This window comes from Xenopus laevis, chromosome 8L (genome assembly GCF_017654675.1).
Source record: "Xenopus laevis strain J_2021 chromosome 8L, Xenopus_laevis_v10.1, whole genome shotgun sequence".
NCBI classification, from domain to species: domain Eukaryota; kingdom Metazoa; phylum Chordata; class Amphibia; order Anura; family Pipidae; genus Xenopus; species Xenopus laevis.
Window position 1 is genome coordinate 23,989,560 of NC_054385.1, and position 27,382 is coordinate 24,016,941.

General features: G+C 38.5%; 1 protein-coding gene across 1 annotated transcript in view; it reads right to left on the reverse strand.

The window, feature by feature from the left end:
* LOC108698294 (pappalysin-1) overlaps positions 1–27,382 on the reverse strand; it is a 204,755-nt gene that overhangs the window by 2,695 nt on the left and 174,678 nt on the right. The window contains exons 20-21 of the mRNA XM_018229682.2: positions 21,221–21,292; positions 6,985–7,083 (exon numbers count right to left, since the gene is read on the reverse strand). Coding sequence (XP_018085171.1) covers positions 6,985–7,083; positions 21,221–21,292 — 171 coding nt within the window. The remainder of the gene's footprint in view (positions 1–6,984; positions 7,084–21,220; positions 21,293–27,382) is intronic.

Here is a 27,382-nt window from a genome sequence, read left to right on the forward strand (position 1 = left end):
TTGGCTTTTTTTTTTCCCACTGGGGAGAAGGAAAAACCGTCACTGACTGGCATTTGATGCAAGAAAAAACAAATGCAGAAAAGAAAATGACCATTGATTCCAATGCCTTTTGTGAAATTTAGTGATAACCAAATCTGTTTGGTTTTGCCAAAGAATTCACAAAATCAATAGACGTCAACATTTTTTTGCTTGAGAATTTTTTCTCACTCATTAAAGTCAATGGGCCTTTTTTCTTGTGGCAACTTTTTTTGTCTCACCAACTTTTTTTCTCAGCGACTTTTTTTTGTCCAAATGCATTACAGGGGATATATTGTCTAAAATTAAAATCCCCCTTTGCCTTTGGGGAATGGGTATAAGCCCATTCTAATTGCAATCCAATATTTTTTAATAGCTGGTTTTCATTGCGCTTCAGTTTAAAGTTGAGCGCAATCCATTCCCCCACATACCTTCTCTTTCAGCTGCGAGCAAAACTTTCATGGCCCGTGGCTGTCTCTGTTGTTCGACCCGCCCATCTCTTCTGCTGTTACCGCCCGCCTACCAATGAAAAACTAGTAGGCAGTGGAAAGAGTGGGAAGAGCAGGTAGGAGAGGGGATAGGGGGCAGCAGCAAGCCACCTCGGAGGCAGAGGACCCTGGTGACAGACTCTCATGGCTCTGAATTTGGTCTTTTTTGATCTGATCTAACTATTTAAAAGAGGGAGGAAATTGGTATCCTAAAAAATACCTTGATCAAAGCATCCATGGCCCTAGTTCTCCATTTAGCATTTTAGCAAGCATTTCCATTGTAAATATTGCAAAGCAATATTGTAATGATAGGTTAGTATGTAACCTTCTTGAACATGGAAAACAGCTTCAGCCAACCATAAACTTGTGCAGCTTGCATATAATTGGTGTCTGCAGCGAGAAAATCTCTAAGTAGAACATCCCTCAGAACTGTATTTCAACATATTGCATCATTAGACTGTCATAAAAAGAGCCCTGGGGAACAGCTGCTGTGTGCCCCATGTGCATTGAGTTATTGACATAATTTTTTCCCGACCTAGACATTTAACCTGTCTGAACAGTATCTGTAGAGGACACCATGTTCTGCACAAATGATGTGCTGCTTCCACATGTCAAAGTTTACTTATTAAAGCAGTAATAACATGTATATTCACCAAATCTCATATGGGAATTTGCCAAAAGATTCTCAGCTGACATAAATCTACTACTGATATCTCTTTTCCAGGAAATGGTAATAATATGTGTTATGAAACATTACACAAACAACATAAGAAAAATAGACATGTGGAAATGAAATCTCCTATATACAGCTATATTAGGGATTGCCTTTTAGTCCTGCCACCGTGATTTGTTGTGGCACACATTAGCCATGAAACAGGAAAATTCATTTTTCTGTACACATTGAATAGTCCTCTGGATAGGGATTCCTTTCAGAATACTCAATTATACAGTATATCAACCTCAGTATTTTTTTTCTGTGATTTAAATTTTATGTTCTAAAAATCATGAGTTTTAAAAATGGTTTAAAAAACATGAATTTTCGATATTAAATAAAAAAAATGTAAACATTTCAGTTTCTAAAAACTTGTGAGGTCATGCAGAAGTCATTGGGAGCTGTCCTAGGCAAAATATAAGCTATATGACTTTTTTTGGCTATGAATTATAGGTATTCATATTTAATTCATGGTTGTATTTGAATGTGTTTTTTTTTAATACAGATTTTTTCATCAATAAAGTAACATTTGTGTATGTATTTTAATAAATAGGTCCCTCTGTATTTGTATAAGCTGTATTCCTATTATGCATAAGAAGCAGAACTGAATACTAGGGATCAAAATATAATATTGATTTTAGATTTGGACCAAGCACCGATTCTTAACCAAACTATAACCTGAAGACCCGAATGAAACTAAAAATTTTCTTGTGCAAATGTTTTATTTATGTTCTTTTGATCAAAGTGAAAATTTGAGTGAAAATATATTTTTATACACTCAAATTAGCACTGAACAAATAAGAAAATTTTACAATTAAACCAAAAGGAAGCAAGAAAGAATACCGGCAGATAGGCAGAGTTGTAAAAGCTGTTGTCCTTACATTATTATTACCATGTATTTATAAAGTGCCAACAAATTACGGACTGCTAGCCCTTGTCTGATTAAACCAGAAGTTACATGTAGGTGTAATACTTACATGTGACTTTAAGTTTATAGAGACACAGACAAAAAAAACTCATCTGAAGGGGTAAAACAAATTTCATTTGGACTCCAAAGCAGGCCAGAAAATGTTTGTGCATTGAATGTTATTACAGGCAATGTCACCAAAATGCAATTATAATACGTAGCTGCTAATTATTTTATGATAGGAAATCTACTTTACCGATGGTTCCTTTAAAGTCTTTAAGTCTACCTCCACCTCATTCCATCTCATTGTTGGAACTCCTGAAGGCAATTAAATGTCTCTAAAGCATAATTCATTATATTTCCTCCAAAATCTTTCCCTGCCCTCAGGTTTCCCTCACAATTAATAACTCACCTTTCAACAACACAGGCATTCTGCCTAGGAATTATCTTGGACTCCCATTTGTCTTTTACACCACACATCCATACACTTGCCAAATCTGGTCATATTCATATATCTCCTTTCACACTCATTCATCTCACGCTACACAAGAACATCCCTTCACTGGCTCTGTCTCCTTTAGAATCAAATTCAAACACTCACATTCAAGGGCATTAACAATGAAGTCACTCTTTATATTACAGCTCTGATCCCAAAATACACTACTTTGTGCAGCCTACACTCTGCTTCTGACCTTTGCCTGTCTTCACTTCATGCCACCTCTCCTCTCATCATTTCATTCCATTCCTGACTGCAAGACTTCTCTCAGGCTTTCAAACTCTGAGACTCTAATTGTCCTTCCAAACTTTCAAACACTCCCTAAAGACACACCTGTTTGGGGAAGCTTATTATATCTTGATTGATCAGACATTAATGTATCATAAATCACCAGTTTCCATAATACCTATGATTCAAATGTACCCTAACTCTTTAGATTGTAATCTCTTGCAAGTTGATCTTATTATGACTCTGTAAACCCTTGTTTGTTAAATTATTGTAAGACCTTTGTTTGTTATAAGTTAAAGTGCTGGCCTTATATTATTAAAAAAAATGATGATGACAGGGTGAGGAGGTTATAAGTCTACAATGGCCTTTCATGTCATGGTTTTGTCTCCTACAAATCAGTATGATTTAAAATTGTCTGCCACACACAGTTACAAGTCAAATGATCAAATCACTTAATATTTAGGCAGATACTTGGGTGGGCAAACTACATTTATCTGTCAATTCAGCTTTCATCTGAACAACCAGATCTCAAGCAAAGTGTGAAGAAGATGCAGCTCTTCATATTCACGACAAGACCAGGATGTATAATGATTTGTTCCTATGGGTCCCTTTTGAAGTCGTATTTGGTAATCCAACATGCAAACAGCCAGACTAGCCAATCACAGTGATCCCTTGAAAAACCTGAAAATAAGAGATTGCTGTTGTTTTACCCCCTATAAAAAATAGGGTATCTCAGGGATCTTTGTGCATTCCTAAAAAGATGGATTGAAGTATTGTATATTGCTTCTCATTTATATCTGTCTATAAGGCATGTCTTTGCAAACATAAAAAGTCAAAAAGATAAGCCCTAATGGGGCGTTCTTATACAAGAAAAATTCACTGCTGATATTGGATCCAACTAAAAAAAAATTCTGTCCTTTCCCAGCAAAATAAGTAACTCTAAGCTGCATGGCGGCTGGGAGGATACTCTCAGATGCAGGTGCTTTAAAACTTTGCCAACTGGCACTCATTTTATTGACAGTTAGAAACTTTTGTGAGAAAGATCCATAAATCTACCATAAAAAAAACAAGATTCACAGATTGTGTTGTTACACAGAGTCTGCAAGAATCTCTGAGGCCCTTAGGCTATTGTGGGCCAAGTGCCGAAAGATGCAGGATTAGAAAGGGATAAAGACAATCATAGCAAGTATTGGATGCTTAAACAATGTTCACCTTACTAAACCTTTTACCGCATAAATTACAATTTGCTGTGATTTTGTTTACACAAACATTTTTATATGGTTAATTTTATGGAATTGTTCTTGGAAGAAAAGTGATTTAGAACTTTAAAATCAAGGAGTAAATACACAAGCCTTCAAGTATCCAAAATGCATTTTGGCCAACAACCAAACAGTTGGCATTTAGTTATCTTATACAGTGAACAAATATATTCTGTAAGATTAAATAGTAGATCACATGGGCAATCTGGAAAAGAAAGAAATAAGGACTGAACATCTCTCTCTCTTTTTCTCTATATCCAAGATTATGGTCAAAACTGAAATAAAGTAGAGCAAAACACCTTCGGAAATGTTCTTTCTTTAAATCTATAATTAATTTTGCACTTTTTTGGAAATTTATAAATATACCCCCATGGTTGTAGTGATTACTAAAGAAATTGGAATTTTTATTTGTTTCACAATTTGTATTTTTTTCTTTAAAAATTCATGTTTTTTTTATTTCTCTTCAGTGGTGTGTTTTAATTCGGATCTTTTAATACATTTAATAAATTACATGGCATTTGTGGTTTTAGAGAAAATTAGTTAATATGTGGTTTCAAAAACCTCAAAAAACGCTAAAATGAGAATGTTAATAAATGGGCCTCCCCATTTGCCTGATAGCAGTAACTCATAGTAACCAGTATGATGTTTCCCTTTAAACTTTAAACAAAAGTTTTTTTTTAAAAAAAACTGAAAGATGCACTAAAGCAGGGCTATCCAACTGGTGGTCTGTGGGCCCCCCTTGTGTGACCCCCCACGTCAAAGTCTGCCTGCTGTGTCTGCTTACCATGTGTAAAATTTGAAAGGTATCACTACAGAAATTAACTGGCCCCTGCATTGTTTAATCAAATTCAGACTATTATCCCCTGTATTGTTCACACATGTAATCCCCCCTACATTGTTCACTCTTGTGTCTCCTGCTCTGTTCTGCCTGCCCTATGCTCCCTGTGTGTGCCATAATCTTTGCCTGTCCTACTCTGCCTGTGTGTGCCATACTCTGTCTGCCCTATGCTCCCTATGCTGCCCTATGCTACCTGTTACCTGTCTGTGTGTGCCCTGCGGAACATAAGTCTGTTATTTGTTTTGGGGTTTTAACATTTGAAAATTATTGTTAGGGGGCCCTAAGGTGTTTAATCATGTGTTTGGGGGTGCTGTGTTATCAGCAAGGGAGGAGGCAGAAACAAATGTTCCTAATATAGTTAGTTAGCCAAAATGTTTTGTATAAAGGTTGGTGTGAGTGTCTAACAGAACAGAACACTACTTCCTGCTTTTCAGCTCTTATGGTTTCTCTGAGTTAGTCAGTGACTATAAGGGGGGCACATAACTGTTTGGTGAGTTTGAAATTGATCCTTAGCATTCAGCTCAGATTCAAAAGCAACAGTTATGACCCTTGTGCCCCCCCTCAAGTCACTGATTGGTTAATGTCTGGTAACCAATCAGTGGAAACCAAGAGAGCTGAAAAGCAGGGAGTAGTGTTCTGTTGTGTTATGTTAGACATCCAGTCACTCCAGCCTTTATACATAACATTTTTGGCAAAATAACTATATTAGAAACATTTTTTTATTTTGAACAGCCTCAGTTTTTATTTTTACACTGAACAATTCCTTTAATATGACAACTTTTTTCACATATGAGTGATAAATGATATCCCTGCAGTGAGCACCAATCATCTGGTCTCTTTGTGTGCTACCACAATTAATGTGGACAAGGTCTTGTGGTAACATGGGTGTGGTTTAAAGTGGGTGTGATTTAGAAACAGGGAGTGGTCATCACTGGCTTCCATTATCGGCCCTCCCCCATGTAGGCTAGAAAAATTCTGGCCCTCTGTACCACAGAAGTTGGACAGCACTGCACTTAAGGATACAAAGCCTCTAAAAATTTGAGTTTTTCAGACAATTAGTAGCAAAAAAACAGAAAATCTCTAAAAGTCAAAATGGCTAGAAAAAGGTTCAATAGGATCAGTGCAGCTTGACTTCCATTGACTTCTATAGGGTCTCAACAGCTTTTACTTTTTCATGGTTTTTGCACTTATGCCCCATAATGTACTCACTGTTGTTATATATGAAGATATTAGGGGGTATTTATCAAACGCTGAACTTATCAAATCCACTCGGGTTTTTTATGTCCAAAAACTTCGGGGTATTGCATGAAACTCAGCGCACATCATAAAATCATTGGGACTTCTCCCATTGACTTATATGCAACCTCGTCAGGTGCGAGATGCCAGATTTTCAGATTCAGACTTTTCCCATCCTCAGGGTTTAATAAATTCAGAAAAATTTGTGCTTTTTTTTAAAAGTCCGATTTTATAAAAAAAAAATCACAAATTCTTTGTGATTTTTGCATTCAGAGTTTAGTAAATAACCCCCGAGAAGTCAACTTGGAGATTCATGACAATAATGGGTTTCATACTATTATAAAATTACACCATAGTGACTTCTAATATTCTTGTATTTTACAGCAGGATTAATAATGTTTTTATAATAAATTAATATATATACACAAGCGCTATACCTAAGCATGTAATATAAACTGACATCACTACGCACTGCTTATCTTTGGCATGTTTCATGGCTTTTGTCTATCATATAATTATAACATCATACTGCTTTAATTCTAGTAATACCTTATAATTCAGATGAATGGGAAAAACTATGCCGAAAACGGCAAACTACTATATCTGACATTGCCCCTAACCTCGACATATTGTCACAATTAAGAGATTTCTGGAGCTCGATGCAGAATTACTACATGAGATAGGTAGGGAGAATTTTCATTTGAGGATCTACTGTAAGAAATTTTTATGGGCTCCCAACCAGCATTGGGGTACCATATACATTTATGTATGACATCATGATTTTACATCATCCTTTTTGTTTTACCTTTTTGCTCTTAATTGTGGAGGCACAGCAATCCCCTCCATCATAGTTGCAGAAGGCTCGGTTATTAATTCCATCGCAATAATTATCCCCCATAAATGCCTGCAAAAGGAGAAAGAAAACAATATTATTGCTCACATATCTGCTAATATTGGGGTATGTGTGTTGAGAGTGTATTCCATTACAAAAATGGAAGTTGCATGTATGGGAACTGTTATTCAGAATGCTCAGAACCTGGGGTTTTCCGCATAACAAATCCATACCTTAAATCTACTATAAAAATCATTTAAACATTAAATAAACCCAATAGGCTGGTTTTGTTTCCATTAAAGGAAAAAAGATACCTATCTAGAATATACTTTGATTAAAAAAATGTGTACCGTTTTTATAAGAAACCTGACTTTATTCACTGAAGTTTCCCCTTCATTTACTTGCTCTGACTGCTGTGTATAGGAAACTTCAGACAGTCTCTAGCTGCTCTGCAGGGAAACGATTATACTTATAAACAGCAGGGGGCAACCTTACTTCCCAGCCAAGCAGCGCTAGCATTTTTTACTGATGCCTACATAAGTTGATGTTATCTAGCGACACTTGCTTGTTGGTTTATGGTCAGTTCATTATATTGGAAGCTACTAGAAATTACTGATGGTACCAGACATGGGAAATAAGTATTTGTAGGATTAAGAATTGCGTGTTACTGTTTCCATTCGAAACATTAGCACTGGGACTGGCAAAATATTTAGGGGGGTTTCAGCCCCTGGTTACAACCCAGTGCCAGGGTTTTATATGAGGTTGATTTGTAATACTGTAGCTATCTTAGATATATTAATTGCAATGCTTTCCATTATGTATAATGTGGCCCTCTTTTCTGGTTATATAGTTACAAAATTTTTTGGATGCCATTTAGCAAGTGAGAGAACAAAGGGTACACTGCACATATAAAGCAGATTCATGGACTGGTCCAATTTCCCTATTGGAATCAGGAATACATTTTTTCACTCCTCAGGTGCAGTTAGGAATTGTTTTCTCCTTTTTTGAGCCAACAAATTCAGCAGTAATATTTATACAAAAGGTTGAACTTGATTGAAATGTGTCTCTTGTGAACCACCTCATCTACTGTATTTTTCATTATGAGTAGGAAAAAATGTCTTAAGCTTGCAGAAAAATGAATTGCAGGGTTTATTGCTCTGTTCTTATTGCAGCCTTGGCAAACTAAAGCTATGCTTATTTAAATCAGACACATACAGTATGTGGTAGTTATAAATGTATGACTGCAGTTAATACAGTTTAACAAAACAATTGTGACATAACTCTTACATTTTAAAGAATAATAAAATCCACAATAACAATATAAGTAGACAAGCCTTTTCCATCCTGGGGCCTTTAAAAAGCTATTGGGTATAACTGCCAAAATTCGATCAAAAAAAAAAAAAGGGTAGCAGTCATTTAAATAAAAATGGAGATTCCTAGCTCAATGTTCAATGTTCCATATATGTGAATCTTTCTGTCCTGTGAAGTGGATAGGGTATGGATCTAGACCTTTCAAATATAAATTTTTTTAAAGGCACTTTAATGCCACTTTATGTATAAAAACAAAGGTTTAAACCCTGGTGTTACGAGACCTGTATATACTCCAGAAACTCTTTGGTGATATATCCTTATATAGTAATACCAAAGACAGCTTATGATTACAGTAGATGGGAAAATTATCTATTACAGCTAGGGATGTAGCGAACGGCGGAAAAAATGTTCGCGAACATATTCGCGAACTTGCGTCAAAAATGCGAACGGACAACGAATTGGTATGTAAACGTTTTATTCCAAGCTCTGTCATGGTAACTCAACTGCATTTACGGCATATACTTTGTTTTATGTTTAATGTGTTATAAAACAATAAAATTTTACCTTTAAAAAAAAAAAAATGCGAACGGTTCGCGAACGTCGCGAACCCCATAGACTTCAATGGGAAGGTGAATTTTAAAAGCTAGAAAAGACATTTCTGGCCAGAAAAATGATTTTAAAGTTGTTTAAAGGGTGCAACGACCTGGACAGTGGCATGCCAGAGGGGGATCAAGGGCAAAAATGTATCTGAAAAATACATTGTTGACACAGCGCTGCGTTTTGTGCTGTAAAGGGCAGAAATCACACTACATTTCTAAACTTGTGTAAACTGCTTTAAAACGTCCGGCGTCTACATGCCAATCAAGTCGTGTAAAGGTTACAGCCTGTTCACATACAAAGACAAAACGCGGCGCTTACTGCAACGCAAAAAAACGCAAAGAGCTTTCATGAATGATACCGTCAAGTGAGCAAATAATAGTTTTTAATTACTAGTTGCTTGTCACCTCCAGGATGTTCGTCCTGTTGGTGGCAATATTTCTGTAGTGGTGTGTTTAGCAGTCACCGTGCTTGTGAGCACGTGCACGGTCAGGCAGAGGTAATTCAATGTACAGTGAAGTGAACCAAAAAACACTGATTGTGCAGTGTGGGCCCAGTTTTGGTCTACTTTATTGATCACCTGCGGTGACCATAAAAGATGCGATTTTGCCACTGTTGCAGAACCCTGAAAAATTAGGCATGTGTACTTTCCTGAAAAATTATGTTTTTTTTGTCGCAGCCACTGAAGCACAGAGGCCAGAAAAAATATGCCATATGAATGCTAAAAATATATTTTTTTTTGTCGCAGCCACTGAAGCACAGAGGCCAGAAAAAATATGCCATATAAATGCTGAAAATATGATTTTTTTTTTGTCGCAGCCACTGAAGCACAGAGGCCAGAAAAAATATGCCATACGAATGCTAAAAATATAAAAAAAAATTGTCGCAGCCACTGAAGCACAGAGGCCAGAAAAAATATGCCATATGAATGCTAAAAATATAAAAAAAATTTGTTGCAGCCACTGAAGCACAGAGGCCAGAAAAATTATGCCATATCAATGCTGAAAATATGAATTTTTTTTTGTCGCAGCCACTGAAGCACAGAGGCCAGAAAAAATATGCCATATGAATGCTAAAAATATAATTTTTTTTGTCGCAGCCACTGAAGCACAGAGGCCAGAAAAAATATGCCATATAAATGCTGAAAATATGAATTTTTTTTTGTCGCAGCCACTGAAGCACAGAGGCCAGAAAAAATATGCCATACGAATGCTAAAAATATAAAAAAAATTTGTCGCAGCCACTGAAGCACAGAGGCCAGAAAAAATATGCCATATGAATGCTAAAAATATAAAAAAAATTTGTTGCAGCCACTGAAGCACAGAGGCCAGAAAAATTATGCCATATCAATGCTGAAAATATGAATTTTTTTTTGTCGCAGCCACTGAAGCACAGAGGCCAGAAAAAATATGCCATATAAATGCTGAAAATATTAATTTTTTTTGTCGCAGCCACTGAAGCACAGAGGCCAGAAAAAATATGCCATATAAATGCTGAAAATATGAATTTTTTTTGTCGCAGCCACTGAAGCACAGAGGCCAGAAAAAATATGCCATATAAATGCTGAAAATATGAATTTTTTTTTGTCGCAGCCACTGAAGCACAGAGGCCAGAAAAAATAGGCCATATAAATGCTGAAAATATGAATTTTTTTGGTTGCAGCCACTGAAGCACAGAGGCCAGAAAAACTCAGGATTTACCTGTCCAAAAAGTTTTGATTAAAATGAAACCAGTAGGGTTTGCACCCTAGTTTGTAACGGTGGCGGAGGGAGGAGGACGCTAAAGGACAGCTGTGTGTGGAGTCATGCGGCGTGCAGAGAAGGACAGCTACATGGGGAGTCAGAACAAGTTTTCCGGCGTGCAGTAACCCTCCGAGATCCATGCCTCGTTCAATTTAATAAAGGTCAGGTAATCCACACTTTTGTGACCTAGGCGAGTTCTCTTCTCAGTTACAATCCCTCCTGCTGCACTGAAGGTCCTTTCTGAGAGGACACTTGAGGCGGGGCAAGACAAGAGGTTCATGGCAAATTGTGACAGCTCTGGCCACAGATCAAGCCTGCGCACCCAGTAGTCCAGGGGTTCATCGCTCCTCAGAGTGTCGATATCTGCAGTTAATGCCAGGTAGTCCGCTACCTGCCGGTCGAGGCGTTCTTTGAGGGTGGATCCAGAAGGGTTCTGGCGCTGCCTTGGACTGAAAAACCTTTGCATGTCTGACGTTACAGAGTGCCCAAAGTGCATTGTCCTTGCAGGTGCGCTCGTGGCAGGATTACTGGCACCTCTGCCCCTGGAATGTTGATGAGTTCCTGAAGTGACATCACCCTTAAAAGCATTGTACAACATGTTTTGCAGGCTGGTTTGTAAATGCAGCATCCTTTCGGACTTGTGGTACATTGGTAACATTTCTGCCACTTTATGCTTGTACCGAGGGTCTAGTAGCGTTGCGACCCAGTACAGGTCCTTCTCCTTAAGCCTCTTGATACGGGGGTCCTTCAACAGGCATGACAGCATAAAAGACCCCATTCTCACAAGGTTGGATGCAGAGGTATCCATCTCCGCTTCCTCGTTATCAAGGACTATATCATCCACGGTCTCCTCCCCCCAGCCACGTACAAGAGCAGGGGTCCCCAAAAGGTCACCAAAAGCCCCCTGGGAAGCCTGCTCCTGTTGGTCCTCCTCCTCCACAAAGCCACCTTCCTCCTCTGACTCCACTTCTGACACCTCTCCCTGCATTGCAGCAGGTGCCTGGGCTCGTTCTGGTGATTCCGACCAGAAATCGTGTGCTTCCTGCTCCTCGTCACGCTGGTCTACAGCCTCATCTGTCACTCGTCGCACGGCACGCTCCAGGAAGAAAGCAAAGGGTATTAGGTCGCTGATGGTGCCTTCGGTGCGACTGACCATGTTTGTAACCTCTTCAAAAGGGCGCATGAGCCTGCAGGCATCGCGCATAAGCACCCAGTAACGGGGGAAAAAAATCCCCAGCTCTGCAGATCCAGTCCTACCACCCAGTTCAAACAGGTATTCATTGACGGCTCTTTGTTGTTGCAGCAGACGTTCAAACATGAGGAGCGTTGAATTCCAGCGAGTCTGGCTGTCGCAAATTAAACGCCTGACTGGCATGTTGTACCGCTGCTGAATGTCAGCAAGGCATGCCATGGCTGTGTAGGAACGTCTGAAATGGGCCGACACCTTCCTGGACTGCCTGAGAATGTCCTGGAATCCTGGGTACTTCGAGACAAAACGTTGGACTATTAAATTCAGAACATGTGCCATGCAGGGCACATGTGTTAAATTGCCCAGTCTCAGTGCTGCCAACAGATTGCTTCCGTTGTCACACACCACTTTTCCGATCTTCAGTTGGTGTGGGGTCAGCCACCGATCGGCCTGTGACTGCAGAGATAACAGGAGTACAGATCCGGTATGGTTTCTGCTTTCCAGGCACCCAGCAGCAGAGGAGGAGGAAGCAGAGGAAGAAGACGAGGTAGAGAGCGAAGGAGGAGTAGAGGTGGTGGCAGAACCGCGTGCAATCCGTGGCGGTGACACCAACTCCACTGTTGTTGTTGAGCCACGCATTCCCTGCTTCCCAGCCATAACCAAGTTCACCCAGTGGGCAGTGTAGGTGACATACCTGCCCTGACCATGCTTGTAGGACCATGCGTCAGTAGTCATATGGACCTTTGCCCCAACACTAAGTGACAGAGATGCGGTGACTTGGCTCTGCACATGGTGGTACAGGTGTGGTATTCCCTTCTTGGAGAAAAAATTGCGGCTGGGTACCTTCCACTGCGGTGTCCCAATTGCTACAAATTTGCGGAAGGCCTCAGAGTCCACCAGCTGGTATGGTAAAAGCTGGCGGGCTAAGAGTGCAGACAAGCCAGCTGTCAGACGCCGGGCAAGGGGGTGACTCGCAGACATTAGCTTCTTACGCTCAAACATGGCCCTCACAGAAACTTGGCTGGGGGCAGATGACTGGGAACTGGTGGTCAAGGTGGAAGGCGGAGTGGAGGGTGGTTCAGACGGGTCAAGGACAGCAGAGGTAGAGCAGTAAGATGCTGGACCAGAAGGAGGGTGGCTTTTAGTTTGTCTGCTGCCTTTGAGGTGTTGCTCCCATAGTGCTTTGTGCTTGCCGTTCATGTGCCTTCGCATAGAAGTTGTACCTATGTGGGTGTTGGGCTTCCCAAGACTCAGTTTCTGACTGCACTCATTGCAAATTACAACGCTTTTGTCAGAGGCACACACATTAAAAAAATCCCACACTGCTGAGCTTTTTGAAGCTGGCAATCTGGCGGTAACAGTAGAAGTTGGCGGCAATGGCGCGTGCGATGGCCGGCTGACCACAGGTGCCGATACATGTTGTTGCCCTACTGTTCCCTGCGAGCTGTCCTCCCTGCTTCTTCTAAGTCTTATTCTCCTCCTGCCTCTCTGACTCTCCGTCTCTCCATCTGAACTATCCTCCTCTTGCTCTCTTCTACTGGGCACCCACAAAACATCAATCTCCTCATCATCATTCTCCTCAGATGCATCAATTTCTTCTAACAGCTCACAGAAGGAAGCAGCAGCGGGGACCTCCTCATCACTCATTATGTCCATCTCTGTTGTGTTGTCTGCCAGAATTATATCTGATGTAACGTCCTCATCTCCTTCATCTTCTTTTGCCAATAATGGTTGCGCATCACTCAGTTCAAGAAACTCATGTGTAAATAACTCCTCTGACTCCAGTGAAGAAGGGGCGCCGGTGGTGGAGGAAGTGTTACGTGGGGTGCCCATAGCAGAGGAGGATGAGGATGTTGTGGCAAAGTTAGAAACGGTAGAGGATGGGGTGTGCTGTGTAAGCCAGTCAACTACCTCTTCAGCATTTTGGGAGTTCAGGGTAATTGCCTTTGTAAAACTGGGCAATTTCCTAGGGCCACAGGATAGCATAGCAGCACGGCCCCTAGTGCCTCTGCGTGGCGGCCTGCCTTTGCCTGGCATTTTTTTTAAAACAACAACAACAACTCAGGTGGTGTTTCTGGAGACGGTATTATTATTGATATTTAGACAGAATGTGGAAAAGCTCACACAGCTAGGCGGCAGTTGTTTGAAGAACACACTGGGCAAACAATGTCTGCAAGGTCAACGTATACACTACAGCAGTGGATACGGAATATATTATTGCTGCTTGAAAAACGTCACTCAGGTGGTGTTTCTGGAGACGGTATTATTATTGATATTTAGACAGAATGTGAACAAGCTCACACAGCTAGGCGGCAGTTGTTTGAAGAACACACTGGGCAAACAATGTCTGCAAGGTCAACGTATACACTACAGCAGTGGATACGGAATATATTATTGCTGCTTGAAAAATGTCACTCAGGTGGTGTTTCTGGAGACGGTATTATTATTGATATTTAGACAGAATGTGAACAAGCTCACACAGCTAGGTGGCAGTTGTTTAAAGAACACACTGGGCAAACAATGTCTGCAAGGTCAACGTATACACTACAGCAGTGGATACGGAAAATATTATTGCTGCTTGAAAAACGTCACTCAGGTGGTGTTTCTGGAGACGGTATTATTATTGATATTTAGACAGAATGTAAACAAGCTCACACAGCTAGGCGGTAGTTGTTTGAAGAACACACTGGGCAAACCATGTCTGCAAGGTCAACGTATACACTACAGCAGTGGATACGGAATATATTATTGCTGCTTGAAAAACGTCACTCAGGTGGTGTTTCTGGAGACGGTATTATTATTGATATTTAGACAGAATGTGAAAAAGCTCACACAGCTAGTCGGCAGTTGTTTGAAGAACACACTGGGCAAACAATGTCTGCAAGGTCAACGTATACACTACAGCAGTGGATACGGAATATATTATTGCTGCTTGAAAAACGTCACTCAGGTGGTGTTTCTGGAGACGGTATTATTATTGATATTTAGACAGAATGTGAACAAGCTCACACAGCTAGGCGGCAGTTGTTTGAAGAACACACTGGGCAAACAATGTCTGCAAGGTCAACGTATACACTACAGCAGTGGATACGGAATATATTATTGCTGCTTGAAAAACGTCACTCGGGTGGTGTTTCTGGAGACGGTATTATTATTGATATTTAGACAGAATGTGAACAAGCTCACACAGCTAGGTGGCAGTTGTTTGAAGAACACACTGGGCAAACAATGCCTGCAAGTGCACTACTGTTGGTGCACTACTATGAAGAACAGCAAACAGCACTGGACACGTTAAAGAACAGTAAGATAAGTAAAATAAAATAATATATATATGTATATTAAAAAAAAAAAATTACTCTGGTTGGTGCTGAACTACTAGGAGCAGCACACCAGTCCCACTCCCCAACACAGCTAGACTAATAGCACTGGGCTCTTACAGTAGCAAAGTAAAAAAACAAAAAAGAAAATAAAAGCAGTCCTTACAAGGACTATTGGGTTACAGGCAGCAGTCAGCAGATGAGAGATCAGCAGCAGGACAGCTGCCCACAGCAGCTACATACAGAGCACTGTAGTAGAAGGTAGATTACTAGCCAACAAAGCTACCTAACCTAAAATGTCCTTCAAATCCCTGCAGAGTTCTGTCCCTACAATACAGAGCAGTATCAAGTAGATTACTAGCCAGCAAAGTTACTATCAACTGTCCCTCAAATCACTCAACAGCTCTCTCCCTACACTAGCTCTTCCAAGCACACACAGGCAGAATGAAAAAACGCTGCAGGGCTTCAGTTTATATATGGAAGGGGAGTGGTCCAGGGGGTGTGGGGGTGGTCCAGGAGGGAGAGCTTCCTGATTGGCTGCCATGTATCTGCTGGTCTGGGGTGAGAGGTCAAAAATAAGCGCCAGCTAAGGCGAACCCAAATTGGCGAACGTCGCGCGACGTTCGCGAACATTCGGCGGACGCGAACAGTCGATGTTTGCGCAAATTAGTTCGCGGGCGAACAGTCCGCGACATCCCTAATTACAGCTATTATCCAGAATGCTCTGGGTTTTCCGGATATGGCAAATGTGTGGAAAGACGATGAATGCGGTGTCACTCAAGAGCATGCTACAGAAATAATGGGAGTTCTCTAGGACCATAGAAGTGAGCTGGACTCCTAAACAGGTAAAACATGATGTTTTCAAGAAACGATCAATTAGGATTTGAATGTATAAATGTATATACATGTTTTCATGATTTTCTTTTTATCTGTAACAAAATAGATAAAGATAAAAAAAAGATAAAATGTAGAATTATGGTATTGCGATCTAAATTATGGAGAATGGCACAGGTCCCAAAACATCCCTTCTAATAGATCCCATACTTGTATTACATATAGTTAGGCTGATTAGCTTTGAAGGGCAAGGCGTTGAAGTAATATAGTCATACTTGATAAAATATTTGCAATTGTTCCACAAAATGAATAGATGGTTGATACAATTTGAACACTAGGGGGCACATTTACTTAGCTCGAGCTAATGATTAGAATGACGAAAAACTTCGAATTTCGAAGTTTTTTTTGGCTACTTCGACCATCGAATTGGCTACTTCGACCATCGAATTGGCTACTTCGACCTTTGAATCCGACTTCGAAACAAACGATTCAAACTAAAAATCGTTTGACTATTCAACATACCAAGCACCAATGTTAGCCTATGGGGACCTTCCCCATAAGCTTTCTAAGCAATTTCTGATAGAAGGAAAATCGTTCGATCGATGGATTAAAATCCTTTGAATCGTTCGATATTCAAAGTCGAAGGATTGTACTTCGATGTCGAATATCCCTCGATATTCGACCCTTAGTAAATGTGCCCCTAGGACAAGGATTTGGTTGAAAAAAAAAACGTAGACAAAACATAGGGGCAGATTTGTCAAAGGTTGAGGTGAATTTTTGATTTCAAAAAATTTGAATTTCGAGTTATTTATTGTGTACTTCGACTAGGAATTAGTCCAAATTTGATTTGAAAAAATTTGAATATCGAAATTTATCATGTACTATCTCTTTTAAAATTAGACTTTGCCCATTCACCATTCGCCGAATTGCTGTTTTAGCCTATGGGGGACTTCCTAGAACCTATTTAAAGTCAATTGGTGGACTTTGAAAAATCAAAGGTTTTTTTGGGGTCGAATTCGCAATTACTTTGATTCGACCGATTTAAATTCGGCTGAATATTGACCTATTAGATCGAAAACTGACCTATTCGGACAAAAAAAATTCCACTTAGTTTCGGTTTCGGTCTGTATAATTCGAATTTAGAAGTTTTTCAAATTCGAAATTTGAACTCTTGATAAATATGCCCCTATATACTGTTTATAACATAGGCTGAATAGAAACTTGCATTGGGACCACTCTGATCTTCCTAATAATTACATTATATGATGTCACCCTTAATAAATATGCCCCATACTGTTGTGTTTATACTGTAGGCTGAATAGAAGCTTGTGTTGGGACCACTGTGATAATGACATTATAGATTATACAAAAAACAAGAGGTATCATTTATTCATAGTGGGTGTCAGGCAATATATATTATTTGCACATCCTTTTGCCTTTGTTTTGAGCACAAGGATCAAAAGTCCTTCCTTTGGCATTCTGTCAATGTGCACTATTTTTTTCAAAATGAATCAGTTAATAGTGCTGCTCCAGCAGAATTCTGCACTGAAATCCATTTCTCAAAAGAGCAAACAGATTTTTTTATAATCAATTTTGAAATCTGACATGGGGCTAGAAATATTGTCAATTTCCCAGCTGCCCCAAGTCATGTGACTTGTGCTCTGATAAACTTCAATCACACTTTACTGCTGTACTGCAAGTTGGAGTGATATCACCCCCCTCCCTTCCCCCCCCCCAGCAGCCAAACAAAAGAACAATGGGAAGGTAACCAGATACTGCTGTACTTCAAGTTGGAGTGATATCACCCCCCCTCCCTTTCCCCCCCCCCCAGCAGCCAAACAAAAGAACAATGGAAAGGTAACCAGATAACAGCTCATTAACACAAGATAACAGCTGCCTGGTAGATCTAAGAACAACACTAAATAGTAAACCCATGTCTCACTGAGACACATTCAGTTACATTGAGAAGGAAAAACAGCAGCCTGCCAGAAAGCATTTCTCTCCTAAAGTGCAGGCACAAGTCACATGACCAGGGGAATTGACAAAATGTCTAGCCCCATGTCAGATTTCAAAATTGAATATAAAAAAAATCTGTTTGCTCTTTTGAGAAATGGATTTCAGTACCATTATTAACTCATGCGTTTTGAAAAAAACATTTTTTCCGATGACAGGATCCCTTTAAAGAGCTTGCAATATTGTCTAAAAATCTGCAGCTGGAATGACTGGGCTGTGATTTTTTCAAAAATTGAACTGAGCAATCTGCTCCCTTTAGAAAATGATGCCCATGATACGTACACTTGAAAACATCATTAAACTTTGTGATTAACATTTGCTTACTACAGCTCACTACACAAAAAAAAAAAAGTGAAGAAAAACTATAACGGGTCATGAAATATTACGACTGGCAGCATTTTATGTAATATTACATATGCTTTTTAAATATGCTAAAGCTTCTTCCTTCCTGCTACAGACAGGAGCTCCTCGTGATATAACTGTAACACTGTGATAATGTGTTTCCTGCTTTGTTATTGCATGTATGAATGTGTGCATAGCCCAGTTTCAATGTTGACATCATTCTTGTGCCAAGCCACAGAACACTACAGGGGCTGTTTTGTCTTATGCATTCTAACCATCCAACACATTCATATCATTCCACAGTTTAAATGCCAGCCATTCTCTGTACATTAAATAGGCTCTATGCAGACAATTCTAAACAGTGTATCCTCCATAGCCTAACTATTGTATCCTTACACTGTTTAAACAGTCCAGCTTTTCTTGCATTCACAGATATCAGAGACAAATACCAGTAAACATTCATCCTATATATTCTACTTAGCGTGAATGTGTGTAAACTCTTCAATTCAGTGTTTGTTTACTCAATGGCAGGGCCGGGAAAATACCCAAGGCAAGGGTCAGACAGGGTCCCTTTCAAACAGGACGGCTCCTTTGCTCCCTTCCTGCTGGCTTGGGGTCTGCAAGACCTCAAACCTCATTTTGGGCTGAAATCTGCAGGCCTAGAAAGTAAGAGGGCATATGCAGTGGGGTGAGAATGTGTGGCCAATGATCACTGCCTTCCTCCTTCCTGCTTTTAGTATGTTATAGAATGGCTAATTCTAAGCAACTTTTCAATTGGCCATCATTGCAAACTTGAGTGATGCTGAATAAATGGCCAAATCTCTCAAAAACCACAAATAATTAAAAAAATTAAAACCAATAGCATTTTTTTTCAGAATATCACTCTCTACATCAAAGTAAACTGTGAGCAACCCCTTTAAGGTGGCAGCCTCAGTGGGCCCTGTTCACCCAGTCTGACAATGTGACTCTCTGCTACCCCACCCAGTGCGATCAAACAGTTACAGGTGTGGAAAAGTTAGTGGTGGACCAGCTGACATATAGGAAAGGCGAGGAGATAAAAGGAGCTGATCTAATGAATGAAGTATCCAAATAGTGTACTGCTGTGCCAACACCCATTTCAAAAAAATAGGTTTACCCTGCACATGTTACTCTACTGCCTAACCCTAGTTCCATGTGTCAGGTAGTAAAAGGGGCTGCAATAACATTGCATCCTATATGAATTTTGGTAATAGCATATAAATTAACATTAAGAATTATATTTTGTAGTCTATTTTATGCTTGAAGGTAACCCTATAATGACTAGGTGTAAGATCTTAATATGAAAACTCTAAAGTGAATATTTATACAGATTTCTGGATCACACATGCACTGCTTTTGTATGTAGATTTATGCTTCTGTGTATTAACTCCATTGTGCAGTCAGTGACCATTATCTAACAATTCTCTTAGTTAGTTACTGTGATTTCAACTCAGTTTTATTGGCTCATTGCTATATTAGAGGAGAAGTCAGTCATTTTTTAAACTAGTAAGGTGGGAACTGTGTTCTTAGTTTAGTTGTATGCTATAATTTAAAGGGATACTGTCATGGGAAATAAACCGAATAGGCTAGTTTTGCTTACATGGATTAATTATATTGTAGTTTGCATAAAGGACAAGGTACTGATTATTTGGATAAAATGGAGCCTATGGGAGACAGGATAACAGATTTCTGAATAAAGGATCATATAACTGTATTTATAGTAGTGTATTATTGGCATTAAAAGTGTATGACTATTTAAGTAGGCCTCCTTTCCATTTTATTTTACCTTTGGAAAGTAAGCAGTATGACTGCTCCTTCTGCCATAGTGATACAAATATCTAACTTATCTTTTCTGTCTTTCTTTCTAATTATGTGTAGGAATATAGCACATATCTCAGGCTATAACATATAAAATGGCATACATTTGTGGAATGAAAAACTTTTCCTGGAAGAGAACTGTTGGGTCTTTATTTTTGAGGCCCTTTCATTTTGCAAGTTTTCATGGACTTGTATGAGTTAGCGCAGGAATCAGACAGATCAACAAGTCGGCAGACATACAAAACTGGAAGTGCACATAAACCATAACTGTTCTATAAAATAGAACACAGGTATTATTATCTGGAGACCTTTTTTTTTTTAAAAAAAATGTGAAATATTTGATTAAAATGGGGTCTATAGGAGATGGCCTTCCTGTAATTCGGAGCTTTCTGGATAACAGGTTTCTGGATAACACACCCCGTACCCTGTGTGTGTGTATATATATTTAAATAAACATATATGTATGCTCCAGCACAACAGCTAAAACTGTCTTTCAGCATGTATCAAACACACACACACAAACATATATTTATATACACATTCTATAAGAATTTTTGTTGTTTATAAGCCGTGAATTTAAGTTTGATCCTAATGGTCCCACAAACTTCTGCACTGCTTTTGCACGCAGAACAAAAACATACACCAGTATTCATTCCTCACAGAATATCCCATGAATTGATAATCATTTCCAAGAATGCTGGGCCTCCTTGCATGCTATTGAGTTATGATGCTCAAAGGAGCTGTGCCCTCTCCACCCCTCCTTCCCAGCTTCCTGTTCTAGGAATAAAAGCGCCATGGTGGGGCTCCTATAGGGTGCAGGAAATGTTGGGCCCACAAAGCCTTCATGAATAAAAATCAAGATATTTTATTTTTATAAGTGAATCGCGTTTGTTTTGTAATGTAATATAATGTAATGTAATGCAGCTACTGGCCTATCAGGCAAACGCTGCAAAGTTATTGAAGAGTTATCTCCATTACAGCCACAACTGATTTATTGACTGCGACAGGTGAAAAAGACAAACATTTACCTCACAGCTTTTGATGCAGCGAAGTTCTTCTGGGAGAGGATACCACTGCAGCCCAGCCGTGCAGATAATTTTCTATGAAGAGGGAAAACGAAACAAGATGTAGACAAATAATGTATATGGTTAAATAGAAGGGGGGTTGAAGAAATACTGGTACATACATTACAGACAGAGAGCATATAATAAAATTCATTATGCAGCACAGCTCTGTGAACTAAATCCAATCTCGGATTGTACTTACATTACACGCTGATATGAGCTTCCTTCTAACCTTCTGCTGTTTTAACCTCGGCATCCAACAGTGTCATCATTGGGTTATTTCTTCTCTTATTTAAAAAAGATAAACTTCCATGCTGTGCATGAGGAATTTGGGTCTAGGAAGCTGGAGCACTACAAAGAACTCAAGTGACGCACAAGGCATCTTCCTTGGTTTTCTGGAGGTCTAATTTAATACATCTGTGGGGGAATTCTGGTTTGTTTTTACAGTTCCTGTTAAGCAGGCATCCATTTCAGAATTACCTGACGTGTTAAAAGGGCTTTTTATATTATATACTGTTGGTTGTTAATGTTTCTGAGGCTTTTTTTCCACTATTACTCAGTGTGGGTCTGCCCCATCTTCCTTACACCAGTGCCTGTGTTCTCATTCAAAGTGACCCAAAGATGTCTTTTTTTTAATAATCCAGTGAACCAGGGAGAAGCATGTTAGCACAAAAAATGGCTAACTTTTTTCTTTTTTGATTTATAGAATTGGTCTCACCAGAAACAGTGTGGGTCCATTTCATGGGCTTCACTTTGTAGATTTATCAGTATGTGAAATTATGGGCTTATTTTTCAAAAATCACATTTGAGATTTTTGTCATACTTCTAAAAAAAACTTGAAAAAACGAATGTTTGCTTGTTTATTAAAATAAACTCTATTGAATACATTTGTGGAAAAAAAAACACCTTGAATTTCTGAGTTTACCAGCTCAAAAAAAAAGTCAAATATCTTGATTACAAAAATAGTTTGAATTTTGCCTATTGTCTCCCATTGACTACATGAAAGTGAAAGTTTTGCAGTTAAACTAAACATTTGAGTTTTTAAAAATAATTCAAATTTGTTCATTTTTTGTGCAAAAAAAATCGTAACATGGCAAAAATCCAATTTCGAACCTTGATAAATTAACCACCCCCCCTTCGGGTTTACAATGGAAATCTTACCCACTCACTGTTCATTCCTTTGGGATTTTTAGAAGTGTATTTAGCAATGAATGAAAATTGCAGTTCACCGCTTGATAAATAAGCTTCCAAATGAAAAGAAAGTGAGTATGCTTTTCTCATGATCTCAAATTTTTGCCTAGTATATGCCTAGCATCACAACAACATAGAAGGATCTGCTTTGATGCACAGCTATAAATTTGTATATTACAGTGACAACACAGACCAACAACCACCTAAAATCTGACTGCCATTCATGACCTACCAATGAAAGTAGCCATATGGTATTAATTCTGCCCCCACCCCCTCCAAACTGAAACTGTCTGGAATCATAATTATGTGTCTTTAACCTTTGAATGACAAACTGTTGCACAACATGTTTGTGCTCAAAGGGTTACCATTTATCTGAAAAAGAAACTTTGAAAAAACTTAAAAAAACAACCATTATACTGCCATTACAAACACATATATATAATTTATACCAGTGTTGTAATTCTTGTTTTTTCAGGTACAGGAAATATTATTGAGCTTGCAGACACATACCTATTTCCACTCATATTTTTGTAGGACTGAAGCTGCTGCCTGTCATCTGTTACAATAAAGAAAAGAGCAACTTGTTCTTTTCTACATGAATTCAGTGGATGGCGTGAGTGGAACAATATCAGGCTGCGTACATGGCTCAGAACACGCCAAGCTGCCTTTACAGTAGCATTTTCAGGAAAACATGTATTACAGGTCTTGGAAATATGTTGAGGGATTTGACAGAGTCCATGGGAAATGAACATTTCAGAGAAACAGAAATGTTGGAAAAAGAGGTCATGCTCTAATTCTGGAAAGTGGCAGGCTCAGGGGAAACATGAGAATGTGCAGTGCCAAAAGAGTTGGTGGATTCATAGAAAAGACTTCCATAAAAAGGATAAGGTCTAAAACATTAAGGGAATTCAAAAACTCCCCAGAATACAAAAATATAAAAGAATGATCATATGGGGTGCTGTTTGTCCCAAATATATTCTGTATACAAAACTATCCCTAATACACAGAATTAATGTCTCTCATGTTATATAAGAATTTGTGACCATACACAGAGAAAAAAAATATACAAAAGACATTTCTATTAAAGAATGAAAACAAAATCTGGTTAGTGCACAAAAGGATGTCATTATATCATAAACTCCATTCTTTACAGTTTAACAAACAATCTGTCTCACAAATGTATAACCTCCATGTAACGGACACACTTATGTGCAAAGTTGCTTACAGAATGAATTATGTAAAAAAAAACTTGCACATAATATATAATAGTGTAACTAACTACTGCATGTCAAGCTAGATTTGACTGACAAAATAGATATTTGTGACAGAAAGCAAGATTTTATAGCACAGGATTCATTCTTTCCACAAAACAGATAAAATATAGCACATGATTCATTCTTTTCACAAAACAGATAAAATAACCATTCTGTGAAGCAACACTGTCAGTCACATTCCTGAACCAATAAGAACAAAGCTTATTGCCATATACAAACAAGATGAGAAGTGGCCAGCTCTGCTCCACATGGCTAAGGCAAAGTATCTGACCTGCTATAGAGGGTGCCCTCTAATGTCCCCTCTGCTGCATAGTAATAAACATGAACAAACCTTTCCTAAAAGAGCTGCTGTTAAACACTGTTAAACAAATATAATGCTGCACTTATAATGATTGTAGAGAAAGAAAATTAAAATTACTTTCCAAATTAAAATTACTTTCCTTCTCCTTTAAAGAGGGCACTCAAAAAATAAAAAATTAATACAGGTATAGGTCCTGTTATCCACAATGGTTGGGTTTTCTGGATAAGAGATCTTTTCTTTAATTTGGATCTCCATACCGTAAGTCTACTAAAAAATGATTTAAACATTATTTAAACTCAATAGAATTGAGTTGTCTCCAATAAGGATTAATTATAGTTGGGGTCCAGAACAAGGTATTGTTTTCACATTGCAGAGAAAAAGGAAAAAATTTATTCAAATTTGAATTATTTGATTAAAATGTAGTCTATGGGAAATGGCCGTCCTATAATTTGGAGCTTTCTGGATAATGGATTTATGGATAGAGGGTCCCATACCAGTATAAACATCATCTTGCTGAAATAAGAAACTTTCAAAATATATAAATTTAATTTTGTACTGTTTCAGAAATAAATCTCTCTCAGTGATCTGTCTTCTCTTTATTCTCTCTTCAGGCTCGCGTTGGAGTCAACCTTTGATGGACAGTAAGATCTAATACATCTTTTGGGCTCAGTCTTTCAAACTAACCAGAAATGTGCTCTCTCAACATGTAGGATGTGTGCCAGAGTGAGTTGTTGAGTTGTTGAGTCTGCTAGGAAAGGGAGCCCCCCAAAAGATGTATTAGACCTACCTATCAATCAAAATCTGATGCTGACTGCATAATGAGAGGATGAAGAAGAGATGGATGTTGAAGGTGGATATGGAAGAGTAAATTTGTTATTTCAAAAACAGTTCCAAATGGATATTGAGTAAATTTGTTATTTCACAGTTCAAAATTTAAATTTTATTTATAAAGTTTCTTAAAGGAAAGCTATACCTCCAATGAATAATTAATCAACAGTTCAGAGAGTCACCAACCTGGCTTACCGAGAAATTCTTAAAAAAGGAAGATTAAAAAAAAATTTAAATACAAAGCAATTTTTAAAAATAATTTTTTTGTACTAAATGAAAACAAATCAGATGAAAAAGTGTTTCGAAGGTGAACTACCTGTAACATATTTGTGGTACAGGTATGGGACCTGTTATCCAGAATGCTCGTCACCTAGTGTTTGTCGTATAATGGATCTTTCTGTAATTTGGATCTTCATACCTTAAGTCTACTAGAAAATCATGTAAACATTAAATAAAGCCATTAGGCTGGTTTTGCTTCCAACAAGGATGAATTATATCTTAGTTTGGATCACGTACAAGGTACTATTTTATTATTACAGAGAAAAATGAAATCATTAAAAATTTGGATTATTTAGATAAAATGGATGGCCTTTCAGTAATTCAAGCTTTCTGGATAACGGGTTTCTGGATAATGGCACAAAATTGTTGAGTGCAATATGCAAAAAACACTGTTAAAGTAATAATAGTTGTGAGGTTTACTCTGTCTATTAACCCATAGCAATCAGATTTTACTATTCTGCTGTTTGATAGCAATTTTCTGCTTGGATGGAGTAACCTATCACTTATTACTTCAATAATTTACAGAAATGCCTTTAGGGGATAACCTAATATTAGGCAAATATCTGAAAAAATACATTGTCAGTGTGTACAGGTATGGAAAACCTGTTATCCAGAATTACAGAATGGTCGTCGCTGATGGATTTTATACAAATAATCCAAATGTTTAAAATGTATTTCCTTTTTCTTGTACTTGATCCTAACTAACTATGGGGAGGTTGTGGATGCACACCTGAGGCCAATTTCAAAAAGTATAATTGTCAAGGTAAAACCCCACAATTGCTTAGCAGTTGGCGGGGGAGGATTTAGCACAGAGTTTGAAACCAAAGCACAGGAGATGTTTACATAAAGAATTGTTACTACAGAGAGGTAATATTCCTTTTTTACTATGACTAAAGATAAATAAGTTAGGGACCACCATGTGGGGTTTTACCTTGACGTGGTATGGTGGCTTATCAATATTATGATCATAACTTTGTAACAAAAAAACCCTGTTTCAAAATTACATGCACTTGCATATTAACTTGAATTACTTAGACAGGGCTTTATACTTTTTGAAATTGGCCTTAGGTGTGCATCCACAACCCCCCCATAGTCTTGATCCTAACTAAGACATGTAGACTTAAGGTATGAACATCCAAATTACAAAAACATCAGCTATCCAGAAAACCTGTACATAGTTTATACATATTATATACTGTATGTCTGAAGTCTGTGGCTATGGATTTATGCCCATACTTCTGGAAAGTTCTACTCTTTAAAGGGGAAACGGCTTCCAAACCAAAATTTGATAAAGAGGCCAACATAACACAGAAACCCCTAATATACCCATCACATTTACCTACTTATGTATATTGCAAAGTTGCTTGAAATTATGTTTACTTTTCAAAAAGCTTAAGTTATGTTTTTGGGGAGTTCCTCTTTAAGTACTATCATGGCGGAAATTGGAAATTTTGAACATTCAGGCACAAACCATCTGACTGCTTTTTAGGGAGAAAAAGAGAAAGGGAACAAATAAGGTCAGAAAAGTAGGTGTGTGTCGTGATGCATTAGAATCCTCTATGCAGCTCAGAAAGTTGCACTTCATTTATTTTCCCGCAGCTACGTAAACTGCCCTAAGTCTGAAAGAAAAACTCATTAATCCTAGCTAAAGAATGTAATCATCTCTGTAAAACCATAAGATTCCCTTATTAGATTTGTGAGCCAAGCGCCAAGTGCCACAACCACATGTTATTTGCAAGGTCTCCCCAAGCATCAAACCACTCCCTGCCTTCTAATTCTGGACAGAAATGAGTTGGTCCACTAACATTAACAACTGGTGTGTCATAAGCTATAATGATTCTATAAACACAGAGACTATGTCAGCAGAGCAACTAGTAAGGTATACAAGTCAGGGGCTATGAATAAACATGAGATCCCCACAGGGCAGGACAAGCACAAGGGCATGCTATGGCTCCTGAGCTAAAGGACATTTTGTGTGGCACTCAATATGTTATCTAATTCTTGACATTCAAATTGAGCATAAGAAGGAGGGGGTGGCCCATGTAGTAGGCGTTCTGCTGACTTAGGATTTGGATACATTGGGACTGTGTCCTGGTATCTGGTTTCTGTATGAGAATCCTTCAGTATTCTCACTGCATCAGGGATGCAATGTAATACAAGCTTAGGCAGTTCTAAAATTCAAGAAAATGTAAAACCCCTATCTACTATTACCTAAACACACTTTATTTTGGTTTTTAATTCAAGGGCGGTGTG